The following is a 17,422-nucleotide window of genomic DNA, read 5'->3' as shown; positions in this document are numbered from 1 at the left end:
AGTAACTTGGCCACATTTTAAATTGAGCAACTGCGAAAAGCCTTTTGAGAGACAACGCAAAATTAATTGCATTATTGATATTATATGCAAGAATACAAATTCTAAAAATCCTCAATAAAATGAATAGTATCTTTCAACTACATCTGTGTTCATTTTAGTTATACGATGTAGCTAACAATATTTCGTTACAGCTTCTTCTAATTCTCAGGTCATTATGAAAACGTAAATACCATATACCATTTTAATCAAAGGTTTAGCATCCAATCTAAATTACCTCAAAACTGTTCTAAACGATTTACCTTTCTTATTGATTTTTTTCCTTGTCCCAACCGCCTTCTTGTATTTTAATCTCAATTGATTAAATTCCTTTTGCTCCATTTCTCCGTAATTATGGTTTTTCATGGATTATCTATTCTTGTGATATTATTTCAGCAGATTTAACATTTTTTAAAAATTCAGATATTAGTAGTAGGAGTTAACACACAAGTTAACTACATACTAAACGCCCTTGATCCTTGAAAGTGAATGTCCTACATCTCTGGAACATCTGCTCGACCTAGCTGTTATTTAACTGTGACTAATCTTCCGCAAGACCAGCCCACATGATACTCTTCCAAATAGTGCCTGCAGTTGACTTTCCATTGTTTTCTCGGGTTTCGCTGCAGCTGACCCCTTTGATAAGTGAAAACGATTCAACAGTTATACACCTCCACATCGAGGTCTTTTTGACAGCAGTCCACTTTTTCAATAGCTGAACATGTATTTCAAATAAAACTAACAATAATAAATAAAGCTAACAATAAGAAAACAGTTGGTATATAGCTTTCTATAATGTTGAAACCAGAAACAATAACTGAAAGCTTAAACGTTACGATTATTGTTCACCTCTATTATAACACGAGAGAAGGTTATTTCTGCTTGCAACCTTTACATCCAACAAATTTTGGGACAGTCTGAAATCGTGATGTCCCATTTCGGGCTTTCCCAATCCAGGCTTTCTAGAGATGACCACAAAAATCATGCCATTTCAGGCTTTTTTCTCCCTTCTTCAGGCGTTTCAGATGGTCACATCAAAATCGCATCATTTTAACCGTTCTGTTTTTAATCTTTCATTATATTTGGTGGGAAGACATTGGAGGAATATAGCTGTGAGATCGTATTCGCTATTTTAAGTTACTTCTGAATAAACTGTGAGCGAAAAAAAGGAAAATCAAAGAAAGGAGGCTTCTTAAAGTGCGTACAATACAGTTATTTCAGCTCAGAAATACTATATAGTTCAGCAGATGGTTGTAAAAAAAAAATCCGTTTTCCTTATACATGGCTTAATATTCTCCTCTTCGAAAAAAGTCACATTTTTAAAAAATTCTGTTTTATTTATCCTGTGATAGCAGTGTTACTGATGATTTTCACAGCTCTTTGGAGCATTATATTTTTAATCCAGATTTAATGCTAACCAAAATCTCAAAAGTTTTCATTTTTTGTTTTCACTGTTTCAATTTCCAAGATGTAGAATTCTCAAAATAATTTAGCCGTCCTTAATATTTAGAAATCGACATGATCCTGTTTCAAGATAAAGCCCATGCCTGAGAAAGCCTGAAATGGGATATAACCGCCAGAAATTACGCCCCTTCATTGTTTTATTGGATATAAGTGCAGATGGTATCTCCAAAAAGAGCTTTGTTGCTTATGCTGTCATATTTTTCAACATTATAGTTCTTTTCGATATTATTCCTACTTGTATCTTTTTCAGTTTCAGTATAAACGACAAGGAACAAAAGCCTTAGGGCTTTCATAAATAGTGGTTTCATGCTGCTGGCTCGCATGCAGCATACGACCCGGAAGCAGTATATGCGTCCCCGCCAACATATTTCAGTTACCATATCCCCCCCCCCTTTTACTTCCTCGTACGAAGTAAAAGAAGTATAGTAATCACGAAAAGTGTCAGGTATCATACCTCAAAGCAAATATTCATTTTGATTGTTCTCGAATCCATTTGGACAATATTCTGTGTGACCAGTACGCATCTGCACGGTCAGAATAAAGGACACTTTTCGCCGAAACGGACTGCAAAATAGATTTAAATTCAAGTAGATTTTTGCGTGACGTCTGTATGTACGTACGTATGTATTTACCTCGTATAATGCAAAAAAGATTACCCACAGAATGTTGAAATTTTGTATATGGGACTGGTATTAACTTCTAGTTGTGCCCTTCCTTTTCATTACAATGGCCTTACCAAACAATATATATATGTGTGTATGTATATAAGATAAAAATATGAAAGCAAACTTTTAATTTTAATTGGCTATAACTTCTTTTATTTCATTTGGGAATTTCATCTCTCTGTCCTAAAAACAGCGCTGTAAGTCTAAACTGCATTCAAATTAATCATGCGATCTTACGTAACGCTTAATGCAGATGCCTCTTGACGAATTATCAAATTGTAAACCAAAACTTAAAACTGAAATTTTTTGCCTCCCTCCCTTCTTCCTTTACATTAATACTGTGACATACTCTCTCTTCTGGCTAACACTTTCATCCTGTTAAGACGCTGCAGCAATGTTCTATCGCTATAGTATCCAAATTGTAAAAATCTGGAAGTAGGCAAAGTGAATTTTGGCCACAAAATGCGAATTTAAATAAATATGGAATTTAATTCGGTTCGACTGCTTATTCTTCAAAATGGAAGGACGCGTTCTAAGCTTAAATATCTACGCCATTAGTATTTCTCCGTTTCACGTCGTGGTGTTCCTACATCAATGCTTTCAAAATTGTGCTAATATTACACTTATATATATAAGGCCTTACCCGGCCTCTTTTTCGCAACTGTTGGTTGTAGTCATGTACTTCCAATTACAGAAGTGTTCTAAATGACGAAAATATTCCTATTTGGGCAATGTCAAATTTAAAAATGAAATATAGAAAATGAAAAGAAAGTACTGGTAACTGTCTAAACTACTGGTAACAGTCACACTATTAGTTCTTTGAAAGAACTAATAGTGTGACTGTTACCAGTATTACTACATTCCATGAAGTATAGTATATAATACTATTAACATTACGATATCAGACGGCAATTGAGCCGATCATGTCGCGCTCCAGCTCTATTACCTTGTAAAGTCTCAGAGGCATCTCCGTCAATAGGTCTTGATCGCAATTCCCAAGAGTTAAAACAAAAGCTATTAAACGAATGTTAACAAAACATTATTAAAACGAAAATTTCCAAGATGGTGAGCAAATATTCAACAAATAAAAATCGCAAAATTACAACAAAATGACTTTTTAGAGAATATGAAGAATAATGTTTTTAGAATTAACTCCATTTTTACACCATCTTTCTTCTTTTTCTCAACGATTTTAGGCATCAGAGCATTATTCGAGATGTTAGTTTCTTTTTGTTGCCAACAATTGTTTTGAAATTTTTCACAAATAAATAATACTGATGCTGAAATTGGAATTGAAATTTTATATAAATAAGCATAATACTATACTGAGCTATATGTTTTGGACATAACAAATAGACCATTTCCGTAACCAAACATAATAAGGTTATCAAATTTAGCATGACTAACTCAATAATTTTACATTTAATATTATGAAATACAACATAACGAGTAAGAAAATTATAAAATTTTATTCATGTTATTACCTATTATTGTGAAGCACATGAAAGAAATGCACATAGGAAAAATATCTAAATCATTTAAAAAAGTAAGTAAGGTTTTGGAAAGAAATATAAAATTCTGAAAAAAATTGTTCATTCTGAAAAATGAATTCATAACGGTATATTATTCCCAATACATTTTATTCCTCGGGAATTTTAACACAGAACTATGGAGTTTAGAATTACTATTGAACTGAAAAAAGTGCTTGATTGATGGAGTTTCTATTACAACGTATATCCACATAGCATAATGATTTCTAAATTGGCACTATTTCTTTTGAAGGGAATATTTCTTATAGAGACAATGAAGATGAGCTAAAATTTGAGCACATCAAACTTGCTGAAAAATTGCTGAAATTCCAAAATGGATATTAATCTCTAATTGCTTCACTCGTTAACATTCCTATATCGTTACAAGTAATAGTATATCATTTTTAATTTATGCTGTCAGCTTTAAAAACTGTCTGTTTCCTGCAAGGTGATCATGATATTTAACCACGAAGATCGATTTTTTGTGCTTGAGCATTCGCAACGCATTAAATTCATTGCTATAACCTTTCTCACCCTTTTGGGGGAAGGGGGTAACTGCAACATTGTAATCCTGACTTCATTTTGTCCATTTTGTCCGAGCACAGATAGAAAATCATTACCTTATAGGTTCACGAAATATTTAAGAGCTTCTCTTTAAATACTCCTATAACCCTTGTGTGAGAAAGTGTCAGTCATAAAAATCCGTTCTGATTGAAACAAGTTGATCTCCATCTTGACCAAACAAACAGTTTTTAAATTTAGCAACATAAATTGCAAATGAAATTTCTGATGTTATAATTGCTTGGAACAGTATCGCGGTGTCATCCATAGGAACAATTTGCCATTAATATTTATTATAGAATTTCTACAGGTTTTAAAATTTTGATGGGCGCAACTTTTTGGTCACCCTGTAAAACAATTACATTTCTAAACAGAAAAGTGTAAAACAGCCCACTAATGGAAGAGGACTGTGGGTTGAGATGATTATTATTATTACCTTATAATACCTCTCTAATTCAAAATCTATTCTATCAATTCTTACTGATTTCTTATTTTTTTCTAAAATCCTTCTATTGTAGGGATACTTTCAGCAATAAGCAAATAGTAGTTATTCCCCCCTCTTTTTTTTTGCGTAGTGAACGTGAAATTTTAATTATTTGAGAGGATTGGTCTATATTATAACTACTCTAAGGGTTTAGAAAAACTTTGATTTTCCTTCACCTTTTTAAAAAACGTTCATATTTTCTCCAAATTCAGGATTTTCGAGGTGAGTGGAAAGGCTGGATATAAAATAAATAAATAAATACAGGGTGGGCCAAATAAGACCTACCAGTGCTAAACACAAATAACTTTTAATTTTTCGATATAATTTTTTTTTTTTTTTTTTTTTTTTTCTAGGTTATAATTGAATTCTTGGAAATTTATTATGGAACCATACAGTACAAAACAACGCGTTAAAATTACCGAGTTTTTCTATTCTTGTATACGATCAATTGTTATGACGCAGCGTAAATACCGGCAATATTTTAATTCAAGTCTACTGTTTGGTGCGGCGTTATGGCCAATAGAGTTATCGGCTCATATTTCTTCGAGAATGAGGATGGAATGCCGGAAATGATTTCCGGAGCTTCTTACAGAACAATTATTGAAAACTTTTCCGGCCAATGGAGGAGCAGAATCCTTTTTTATGGATATATTTAAAAGACAAAGTGTATTTTAATAAACCAGAGACTATTAGAGAGCTGAAGCAGAGTATTTCGAGACGAAATACTGAGCCTTCCACCAGAAACATCACGTGGTGTAGTGGAAAACGCGGTAGGAAGAGCCAATCTCTGTATCGAGAAAAATGGTAGACATTTGTCTGATGTCACATCTCATACATAATTTCCATAAAATATACTTAATGTATAAATTATTAATCAAAATAAATTATTATTACAAGAGTTATCCTTGTTTAACATTAGTCTTATTTGGCCCACCCTGCATTTACTAAAATACAAAAGCTTCATTGATAAATACTAAAAACTTTTTTAAACCAAATTTTAATGCAATGCGTTCTCCAAGCCCTCCAATTGGCAATAACTTCTCTTAAATGTCAAGTACAAAATCTCATCTCAAGTAGAAGCTCAGATATTGAATCCCTTGTGCGTGATTTCGGATTGCTCTCCAGAACGCTTCTTTTCCCTTTCACTATTTGCCATCGCATAAACAAGAGAGAGACCTCTAAAAGTACCGCCACACGGAAAGCGGCAATTAGGGTGAAAACAAACAAATCCGCAGTAGGAGGAGGAGGTCTGAGTAGGCTACTCACCTTCCTAGAACAGTTCTCAAGGATGATGTAGACATTATGCTCATCTTCGAAAAAATGATGGAAACGGACAACATTCTTATGTTGTAGTTGCCGGTGGAGATCTATCTCCCGCAGGATCTGGAAAAAAAAAAAGAAACGTAAACTGTCAATTCACGTGATCCATCAAACACTTCCAGGAAAAGGCAATTATAAAGAATTCATATTGTACTTCATTGTTAGAATAAAACAAGCTGATTGGCAGTCCTCGAAAGCACGAAATGTAGTCCATTCTATCGATTTCTTACATAGAGAAATAGGAATACATTATCGTATACAGTGGTACCTCTGCTAAATGTTCGCTTTGACTCGAAGTTCGTTGAGTCACGACTGCGCGAACTACCCTTCTTTACCTCTTCCGAGACAATGTTACGACTGCCCATTACAGTCACGACGTCTGTTGTTACTATTTAGTAAACAACTGGTTCTATAACTATGAATTTTAGCGTAATTTTGTGTTTTTTCACGTATTTTTATATATATATATATATATATATATATATATATAAATTCTTTACCGATGTGTTTTAAGAACGTTAATGAGAAGAGTCAAGCAATGAAGAAAGTTGTAAGGATCACCTTGGAGGCGAAAAAATATGAAGATGCCATGCGTAACTGAGATTTGGCTGTTGCATACCGTTATGTTGAGAAGACGGTATCTATAATTCTTAAAAACAAAGACGCTGTTAAATGATTAATGTGAAGATATTTAGCAAAAGTGAAAACTAGGGATCCTCAACAGGTCCAAGAAAAAAACCTTGCAGAAGAAATGAGATAAATAAGTTTGGTAAATTTTCATTTTAGTATTATACACAGTATTATACTTCATCCAGCGCATTTGTATTTTAATATTCAGAAGTGTTACTATTACAGCAATAGGCTATTTTTATAACAACAAATTCATTATTTTCTGTTTATTTCTTATTGGAAAAAGTTGTTTGCTTACGTCCAGTCTGGTATAAGTCGAAGGATTTAGAAAGGATTGATGATGTATATTGAGGTACTACTATATTTTTATTCCTGGTTTAACAAGACTGTAATTATTTATTACAATTACCACATTTTCCCGTACGTGATCTCGTAGTGAAAGTGGTTAGTACGCCCAGCTAGCAATTGGAAGACTTGTTTCAGCCCAGGGGACGATAAAGCTGATTTTTCGTATTTCCAGCTTCGTAAAAAGTTGATAGTCTCTACAGCGACCCTCGAACTAAAATGGAGTGAATGATAATTCAAAAGCTGACCGCCCTGACTGGTAATGGAGTTAGCGCTGGTATATCACTTTGCTCGGGTTCGACAAAGCTTGGTTCGACAAAGCCCAGACAAAGCTTGGTTGTTTATAAAAATGTACAATGTATGTGCGGCATGGGAGCACCAAGCTGAAAGTCTCATTGAGAGAATTGGCAGCAGAGGAAGAGGGGTAAAGTCCCTCGACCAGTCCACTGAAGTACCTCCGGGGCGGAACATTCTCGTTCTCATGAGTGTCAAATCGTGACCCTCCGTGGTGTAATCAATCTTTTAGGTGACGAGGCAGTTAAATGGTCTACGAGTATTGGCTGTTCGCGACGAATGTAAAGTTGCAAGTGTCAGACTATTTGAAAGAACAACAGCATAATTCAACACCACCTGGACTCGTAATGGTCTTACGAATTATCGCGTTATACCTGAAATACATCCTTTCGTTGCGTTAAGTAGTAGGATGCCCAGTAAGTATGTTAAGTAATAAGATGTTCGAATCCCAGCATGTATTTCCATTTTCTCCTTAAGAAACGCAAGCTGCTAGTAAATTCGGCGATTTAGGAAGTTTTGGCGAACTGTAATGGAGAAAAATAGCTCGCATGCTGCGCAGTAGGAAAGGAAATGGTATCTTATTTGTAGCTGCAGAAGTGCTGCTGTCGAAAAACGAAAGCTCTGAATGTGACATAAGATGCTGGACTTTTTTTAAAATATTGAGTCACTTTTTAAAAATTCGAAGTCAATTTAATGAATAGTTAGGCAGATGTCGTAATATATAAGCAATGTAATATGTATTTTCTGAATTACTTCACAAACGAGCGTTTTTTCCTCCATCACATATTAACCAAAGCTTCATAAATCGCCAAATTTACTCTCTGGTTACTTTTCATGAGATTATCGCTCGTACCTCTTCGCAGAGCGCACGACTGAAAGTTTTTGAAGCTCTTTCATATTTCTCTCATAACCTGATTGACTTCTCGAAGCCCGCTGATACCAGAACTTTTGCCTACTCTTAAACGTATTTGAAATCTTCAAGTTTTACTTGGACTATTAACCCTCAGCTTGCAATTATTGAAGTTTTTCATGATGTTCAAAAAGTGTTGCCTGCCATTAGATACGGATAGGGTACACCAGACCAGACGCCCTTCGGGCTAAACGTATTTGTTCAAGGAAGGGTTTTCTGAGGTTAAAATGTAAATACACTTTCCTACTAGGACATACAGTCGATTTAACGTTTCCGCTTAAGATATCCTAAAAGACAACTAGACCACTTTCACACTTCGAATGCAACAACATCCTATAACTCCTAAATGCAAAAGGGAAGCAAGAAGCAGAATTTTTTGGAAGAAACATGTTGCAAATTGAAGGGCCCAGTCATTAAGTGGCGCTTCCCCGGCTCTTCGATATGCATTTTTATTTTTTCTTTGCAAAAATGCAATTCAATAACGATGGTATTAAGCCAAAATAATTCGAAAAGCCTATGGTCAATAATTCTTGTTACTGAATGCTGTGATACTAAAATGTGGTAAATATACGGTACGTACTTGTGAGTACACTTTTCTCTAAATTAAACGGATTTAAGGAACTTTAGCTGTGAAGAAACTAAGAATAGTCGTTACAATCAAACAAAGATTCAAATGACACGAAAAAATAATGAGGGTACACAGACATTTGGCTTTTGTTTTCAGAGTAAAGAAACACGAAAACTCAGCTATGCTCTTCCGAGATTCTAAAAGCAGATCTTTCAACTGCCATCTGAACATGCTGTGTATTTGCATGCGTGTGTATGTTACACCACAAGAGCACGCAAGGGGATTGCGATAATTCATTACAGTGTCATAATGGAATAAAACACACCAGTTTTTTGATAATGTGAAATGCATCACAATCTGAAGATGGCAAATACTGCAGAGTGACCACGATTTTTGTGTTTCGATTTGAAGCTCCAATGGATTATTTTCACTTAAGACTCAGCAAAGCATGAAATAATACAGGGGTTGGACAAAAATATGGAAACACCTTAAAAAAAACATGTTTCTTTGCTTAATATGGTGTAGGAAACCCGTTGGCATCCAAAACAGCTAGCAGTCTTCTCGGAATGGATAACTACAGTTCCTGTATGTTTGTCAAAAGAATATTATACCATTTTTCCTGCAAAACGGTGGCAAGTTCAGATAACGATGTTGGCGGTGGATAACGAGAACGCACTTTCCGTTCCAATGTAGACCACAAAGGTTCGATAATATTCAGGTCTGGTGACTGTGGTGGCCAGGGGAGATGGGCCAACTCATCCTCGTGCTCAGAAAACCAGTCCTGGACAATGTGAGCTGTGTGAACAGGGGCTTTGTCGTCTTGGAAGATACCATCACCATCGGGGAACAAAGTTTGTACCACGGGATGAACTTGATCGGCCAAAATGTTCACATAAGTCTTGGCAGCCATGTGCCCTGACACAGTTATCATGGGGCTAGCAGAGAACCACGATATGGCTGCCCAAACCATAACAGAACCCCCGCCATGTTTCACTCAACAAGCAGTCTGTATTATAGGCTTGAGATGGCGTTCTCCAGACGTAAACTCGGCCAGAAGTGGGAAACAATGTGAAAGAAGACTCGTCAGACCATATTACTCGCTTCCACTGCTCTATAGTCCAGGCTTTATGACTTAAACACCACCTTTTTCTGTTACGGGCATTAGCATCACTGATGAGTGGCTTCTCAATTGCAGCACGGCCAGCAATTCCCTGTTTATGAAGCTCCCTTCTAATTATTTTGGTACTCACAGGGTTCGGTAACACAACATTCATTTCAGCAGTAACTTTTGCAGCTGTGGTCTTCTTATTTTTCGTCACAATTGCCCTTAATGATCGTCTGTCACGATCACTCAGGACACACTTTCGTCCGCGCTGTGATTTAGCAGATGATGTTTTTCCGCTTTTCAAATATGCGGAATAAATCTTCCATACAGTACCTCTTGAAACACTAAACACCTCGGCTACCTTGCTTACGGAAGCACCTACCATACGTGCTCCAACAATTTGCCCACGTTCGAAGTCTGTTAACTCTGACATAATGCAATGACAACCTCACATAACAGTACTCCGACAACAACTGAACTGTTTAGCACATTTATGAAGTTGTATAGGTGGCGTCAGTAGTCAAAAACGCCAGCGCCACCTACATATTTCATTAAAATCATACATATTTCATTAAAATCAATCTTTCTTTTCAAACATGCATTTCACAAGGTGTTTCCATATTTTTGTCCATTCACTGTATGTGTAACATACATATCAGTACACCTAATATTACTCTAGAACTACTGTCATTATTAGTGAAGTTTGCTATAGCTTTGTAGGCGGTAGGAAAATGGCAAGATAAGACGTCTGCGAAAACAACTGAAAGTATTCATATTGGTCAACTATTCTACATTTCTATTGTTACGAATTATGTTTAAAAAATGAAGCTCTGCCGGAAAAATAAGATAAAAGGGGCAAGTCTATTTAACACTGAGGTAAATGGCTATTTCGCTGAATCGGCGAGATACCGCCAAGCTGACGACGGTTTTGACGACTAATTTTTGTCGCCAAATTTGGCGAGAAATCCTCACAACTTGCCAAACTTGGCTCTTACCGTTCCCATAATAACTGCAATTGGTATTGTAATTGAATAACTGTAATTGATCTCCATATGTAGCCGTAACCGTATCCGGCATATGCCTTCTAGAAATTTATAGAAGTGAAAGATATTAGAGATTTCTCGACGGCCTAAGAAAAGAATATAATACCGGAGAGAACATCAGTTTCGAAGTAGTAGTTGTTAGTTCAGAACTAAATTCGGAGTATTGAGATATCGATGAGAGCTTCGCCTTTTAGATGCGCTTTGCTTTGCGTTGTGCCTAACGTTCTTAGTAGTTTGAAGTGTATCTACCGATTGTGCTCTATGACACTGAGAAGAGCTCTATGAGTATTTTTGTGTAAAGTTCCAGAACTATAAAGTGTTTTTCTTGGGGGTAAAAGGGGGTAAATAAATTTTATGAAGTTACCCTCAGTTCTGCGCGCATAGAATCAATAAGGAACACGTACGCACGCAACAGTATATAAATAAAAATACTTCATCTTATTCAATTACTTTCTACTGTCAAGCAGAGGTGTATACTTGACTTTCAGAAGCACCCAGTTGATTATTTAACAAAAATGGCCCGTTTACGCCCTTTCTCGGTAAGTGAACCAATAACTTACATTATTTATACAGAAATTATGTTCAGAATAGACTCATTCATATAAACAAACAAAAAATAAATAAATAAAAGTTATGCATAAATATTTTAATGGAGGTTATAAAATAAAATAGCACTGATGCAGAAAATTAATCCATAATGCTCTGCGCTCTCTAAACGCAGAATAATTTTGCTCTTTAAAATCATCGGTGATGCGAATCTAGTCTTAGAAGCATTATGAAATTCTTTTGACTTTTAAACTTTTAAAACGCATCATTAAACTTAATTATGCTCTTTATATAATGTTTGGTATATTACTGTACAGAATTGCATTGGACGACAGTTTTAAGAATGAATTCAAGGATGGTGGATACAAAAGATGCATGCCAAATTTAAGTGACTGGTAAAATTTCGATATTTGGTGTTTCACATTCAAAAAGTTAAAACTTTAGTAGGATTATTTTAATTTAAACTTTGAAGTTATATTATTTTGATCTAAATTGCAACCTGTAACTTAGCAAAATCCAATAAAAAAAACGATGAAAATTGGCGTATAGGCTTAATAAAGCAGAAACACTTCCGACAATTCAACTGCACTGCTTCTTAAAATGCAACAAAGGATGGATCATACCCCAGTTTTCGTTTTCTTCTAGGAAGCTACTTAGTTGGCGTGTCATTAATCACTCGGTAATTTTTCGAAAAAGGCAAAAACTACAACAGGTTTGAAGATTTTAACGACCTAGCTATGGATTTTATTGATTAGAAAGAATGGATGAATTCTAATTTTTTTCGAATCCGAATCCTAAAACACTCTCTTACAAAGCAATAAATAATAAGGAGAAAGAGAAGAAGACACGTAAGAGGGGAAAACGCTTTTTCTTAACATTAAAAGTTTTTGACTAAAGCAAAATCTGAAACCTGCATTTACTGAAACATGTTTAATTTTCTCCCTTCTTCCAGTATGCCTTCGTGGTGTAACGGTAGAACACTCAGCGCGTATTCGAGAGCTCCAGGTTCGAGTCTCGGCGAGGTCATTGCTCATTTTCCTTGTCTCCTGCTTCAAAATAACCTAATGAAAATGGCACTCTAAATAAAAGGTGGTGGATGATAATTCCTCAACACCAGGAATTGGCGAATGGATCTCTTCCTTCCCAGTTGCCCTTTAAAAAAGGGGTATCTTCTCTCTCCTTCCTGCATGCCTTGGTGTGTAACGGTAGTATCTCGGCGCGTATTCGGGAGGTCCAGGTACGAGTCCTGGGGGGGGGCATTCTTTATTCTCACCTAGGCATATGTCTTGTCTTTCGTTGGTTTTACTCCCACGATTTAATGTAAGATTCGAATGTCTCATGCCTACTGTTAATAGATAAAATAGCCTGGAAACTTTAATTTCTCTTGTAATCTCCGAGGCATCCTCTTAGTTGGAATTATCAGAACAATCATTATGATAGTTGATAGCTTATACCAAGCGAGGGCACCACTGTTTTTACAGAGGAGTCAACAGATGTTGTCCTTCGACTGCAACTTCTTGAAGCTAGACTTTTTTTTTCAGGGTTCAGCACTTCTCCAGCATTAATGTTTGAACAAATTTGTGAAAAAGAATTCATAATATATCTCAGACTCTTGGACTTATGTCGATGGAATGCTTGCTATGATGAGCGCCCTGGAACGTAGCTCATAACAGATCTTGTGATTGGAAACTAATTTAATGAACGTTTTGTACGTCCAAAAGGGACCTGAAGGGAAAAAATAATTGTTGACGTATTGGGGTTTTTTTTCCAGATGCAGGAATTCTTCATCAAGGATGGCCTAAATCTATGCCTATGTTTGCTACTATATTCATGACTTTGATGATGTTTTTTCTGAGTTCTTTCTTCCTCCCCCCCATAAGGAAGGCTATATATTTTACAACAATTATTGTGATAAAGAATGCGAATGCTAAGGCTCTTTATCGCTCGATGCCTTTAAAATTTTGCGGCCCACTGCAAGAATTGCAAAGACTCTAGGGCCATTTTAGTCTAGAACCAATAGAAAATATATCATATGCGGGATTAGATCCAGAAGATCTGAAAAACCTAATATTTTCTCGAAATAAGTAGTACTTAAAATCATTTACGATAAAAAGAAAAAAGCTTGTAAATGTTTAGCCATGTCGGATAGTCTTCGGCTATCTATGGTCATAGCAGGAAATTCGTCCCTATTACACTACGAAAACTCATAAAATCAGCAACACTAGTCGCCAGTATCAGAACCATGAAAACAAAGAACTGCTACAATATAGTTGTTACAAGTTGGCTGTATCAGCTATTACAATTTAAATATTTTAAAATGATCCGTCCATTTACAACTATGGGAACTTATTGCTGAAATTGGAGTTGTAAAAGTGCAAGGAGGAGGAGTCAGATAATGTCCAAGACCAAGAACTTTAAATTCCTCAAGAAGTATTAATGTGGCTTTTATAATTACTTAATGTAACTAAAGTAAATAAATTTAAACCACTTTATGCAAGTGAATAATAGTTTCTTTATAAGGTACTTTCTCCCTCCTTTATGCATGCATTTGCAAAATGCATTTGTCGTGTAACGGTAGCACATTCGGCGCGTAGTCGAGAGGTCGAGGTTCGAGTTCCGGCGAGTGCATTGCTCATTTTTCGTGTTTCCTGCTTCAAAATACCCTGTCTCTACAGTAGCGTCCGAACCCGAACCTTATTCCCTGTATATACTTATATCCTTGAACTGTAAACACTAAATTATGAACCTTGAATTATATGTATTTTGCCTTATTTTATGTATTGTTTTCACTGTTTTGCCTTTTTTTTAATTTATGTATTTTTTCGCTTTTTAGTATTTTACTTATTATTATTTTTAGTATTGCTATTTAGTATTTAGCCCTATTTTAGATATTATTTTTACTGTTTTATCAGTCACTCTGTTAATTGCTCATATATTCATTTATGGCTCATTTATGGTTCATGTTGTGGATGCTTTGTAACCACCTATCCATAACTCTGTAAATATGTAACTGAAATTGTTCTTCTCACCCGCAGTGCACCCTTCTTCCATCACTACGCTATCGTCTCGTCCAGCATTTGTTTGCACTGCCCCCAGCACTCGTCTTGAGCACAATATGTACCAAAGTGTGTTATGTTGATGAAGTTATTTCCATCAGCGGGACTATTTGGCCGATATGTTAACTGCCCCAGTGGACCGGCTGCCTCGCTGTCGGTGGAAAGAAAGAAAGTAGCGCCCGAACTAAAAAAGGTAGTAGATGATGCTTCTTCACCACCAGAACTTGGCGATTAAGTTCCCTAATCCCCTGTCGCCCTTTAAAAGGAGGAATATGTAATGCATTTTTTCCCTCTTTTCTGCATGTCTTCGTGGTGTAACGGTAGCACACTCGGCGCATATTCGAGAAGTCCAGGTTCAAGTCTCGGCAAAGGCAATAATCATATTTCATGTAGTCCTGCTTTAAAAACACCTAATGTCTCTACATCTTTAATTTTAGAACAGTAAAGCCTAAAACAATATTTTAGTCATACTTAATGCTGTACTTGCATATACCAATCGGTTAAAATCCTGATATGAATTTTCAATTAAAATAATTAAGGTTTCTTTTTATATTTTTATTACATGATTACTACGGCCAAAAATTACAACGAAACTGTCAAAAACAGATTTTTCTCCGTCAGAGAAAAATTAGCACTCCCCCTTACGAAGAAACACGATTGGTTAATCCCCGAATATTACGATCAAGAAAACAATCACCGCCCCCTCATACAGCAAAACGATTAGTTTCGTAATACTACTTTGTCCTATGTCCGCATTGTTTACGAAAGTTCTGGTTTACTTTTCGTCGTTCTTCCTTAAATTAGATTTTTCTGGTAATCTGTTACAAGAACTACATTTGTTCTTGTAACAGATTACCAGAAAGACAACACGACATCCATCTTTTCCAACAAGCGACAGTTTTGCCAGAACAAACACAAAAGAAGTGAAAGGCATCATCTGTTCGAATTTCATACTCGAATAAGAATTTAAGTTAAGCAAACTCTGGTGAGGAAAGGGGAGCTATTTAGTTCTCGACCCAAATTTCATCCCTTTCCACGGAAGTGGAGCATATCCAAAATATTCATTTGGATTGAAATGGAACAAATCCAAGAAGAATATTCTTTACCTTCTCTTTCTGATGCGGTTTCGTGAGCCTGCTCTTGGGGATGATTTTACCGGCATACACTTGGCTCGTCGTCAGATCTGTCAACTCGTGAACACGAGCGAATCCACCCTGAAATTAACAAAACAGAACGTAACGAATGAGAAACTAATACAAATACCCGGTTATAAAAAGAAAACATACAAAAAAATAGCAAAGATTACAAAATGGCACAAATAAGTTCTATTTTTGAGATGATCAAAGTTAAAAAAAAAATATCAACAGTTTCGCAGCTATTGCGCAATGAAATTTCTGCGGGCGCAAAATATTTATTTACTTTGCGCATTTTGATCGACTTCAGATTTAAAACATACACATCGTGTCCATAAATTTTCTTATCTGGCCTTTATACTGGTCCACGATCAATGCTCGATAGAGGATTGATCGTGTACACATACTTCTAGTTTCAAAAATGTTTTAAATAAAGTATATACTATTGCGCAATTTTAAATTTAAAAAAATATATTTTATAAAAATTACGAAATCTAACATTTTATGCGTGCTCTCGATCTCAATACATTTATTTTAAAAATTATTATACCCATTACATATATATAAAATGTTGTATGATCTTAAATTCATTTAGTGCGAAAACAAGTTACTACTACTTGCGCAATTGCTGTAAAGTAATTAAATAATAATTTATTTACTAAATAATATTGATTAATTGATTATATTATCTCCTAAATTTAATTAAAGTAGAATTATCTTAAAAGATTGAATCCATACTAGTAAGTTATATTTTGAAAGATGTTTTTAAGTAACTTGAAAGTAAAATGTTAATAATGTTTTAACGGGGACTGGAATTAAATCACCATGTAGAACAAAATTTCAATTGTAAAAGGAATAAATTAAAGGCACGAATTAAATTAAATGCATGTAATCATTGTCATTGATCGGAAATTAGTTGATTTTTCAAGGGGAACAAACCAACTCCCGTTCAATGAACAATAATTAATAAATAAATACGAAGGTGTTTCGTCTTTACTCGAGCAATAAGGCTAAGCCCAATCGGCAATTCAAGTCAGGCCAAACACTTCCGTGAATAGAAGAGATCATGAACCAATGCTGATATTCAAAGAACTTATTCCTATGATGCATTTTAGCCAATGCAATTTTGAGTGAAAAGCAATTTCTGCGGTGAATTTCGAAAAAACTCGAGTAACCGTCCCCCGACACCCTCGTGTTTATGCATTTGAGTTCAATATTATTTGTAAAAATTAAACATTGGAAATTGTCATTATGAAATAGAATTTAAAGCGTAATGTTGAAATAAACATTAGAAGATTACGAAATATAAGATAAATAATGCAAACTTTGTAAAAACTAATCAAAAATAATATAAAAATAAAAAATATAATTAGAAAAGTGAATGTACATGAAGATATAAAGGCCAGAAAAAGTATTAATTAACTTACGTTCTTTCTAGTGGGGAGTCGGCAAAGTGTTCTCTTCGCGTCTGACTCAGAAGTGTAGTGTTTCCGAAAAATTCTTAGCGGCAGCGGGGGCTTTGAATAATTGAAGGATTTGTATATAGTGTAATTACTCAGTTGTATATATTGTAAAAAGCTAATTGTCTTCAGACTTATGCTGTTACTATGCTGTTGCTAAAGGCCTATTTCATGGTCTTTCGTCGGTCAAATAGCTCTTTGACAGTGAAAATCTTTTTTTCCTTTCTTAAATTCTTAATCGTTTTGACTCAACAATTAGCCAGAAATGAATTA

General features: G+C 35.3%; 1 protein-coding gene across 1 annotated transcript in view; it reads right to left on the bottom strand.

The window, feature by feature from the left end:
- Positions 1 to 17,422, bottom strand: part of LOC118186915 (serine/threonine-protein kinase PLK1-like) — a 278,218-nt gene that overhangs the window by 53,799 nt on the left and 206,997 nt on the right. Inside the window, exons 2-3 of the mRNA XM_085821671.1 lie at positions 15,663 to 15,770; positions 6,006 to 6,122 (exon numbers count right to left, since the gene is read on the bottom strand). Of these exons, the coding sequence (XP_085677797.1) occupies positions 6,006 to 6,122; positions 15,663 to 15,770 (225 nt within the window). The remainder of the gene's footprint in view (positions 1 to 6,005; positions 6,123 to 15,662; positions 15,771 to 17,422) is intronic.

Source organism: Stegodyphus dumicola, chromosome 8, assembly GCF_044657685.1.
Source record: "Stegodyphus dumicola isolate Sdum_Otavi_A_Nest chromosome 8, ASM4465768v1".
Lineage (NCBI taxonomy): Eukaryota > Metazoa > Arthropoda > Arachnida > Araneae > Eresidae > Stegodyphus > Stegodyphus dumicola.
The sequence above is the reverse complement of the archived record's forward strand: the minus strand, read 5'-3'. Positions and strand labels throughout refer to the sequence as shown.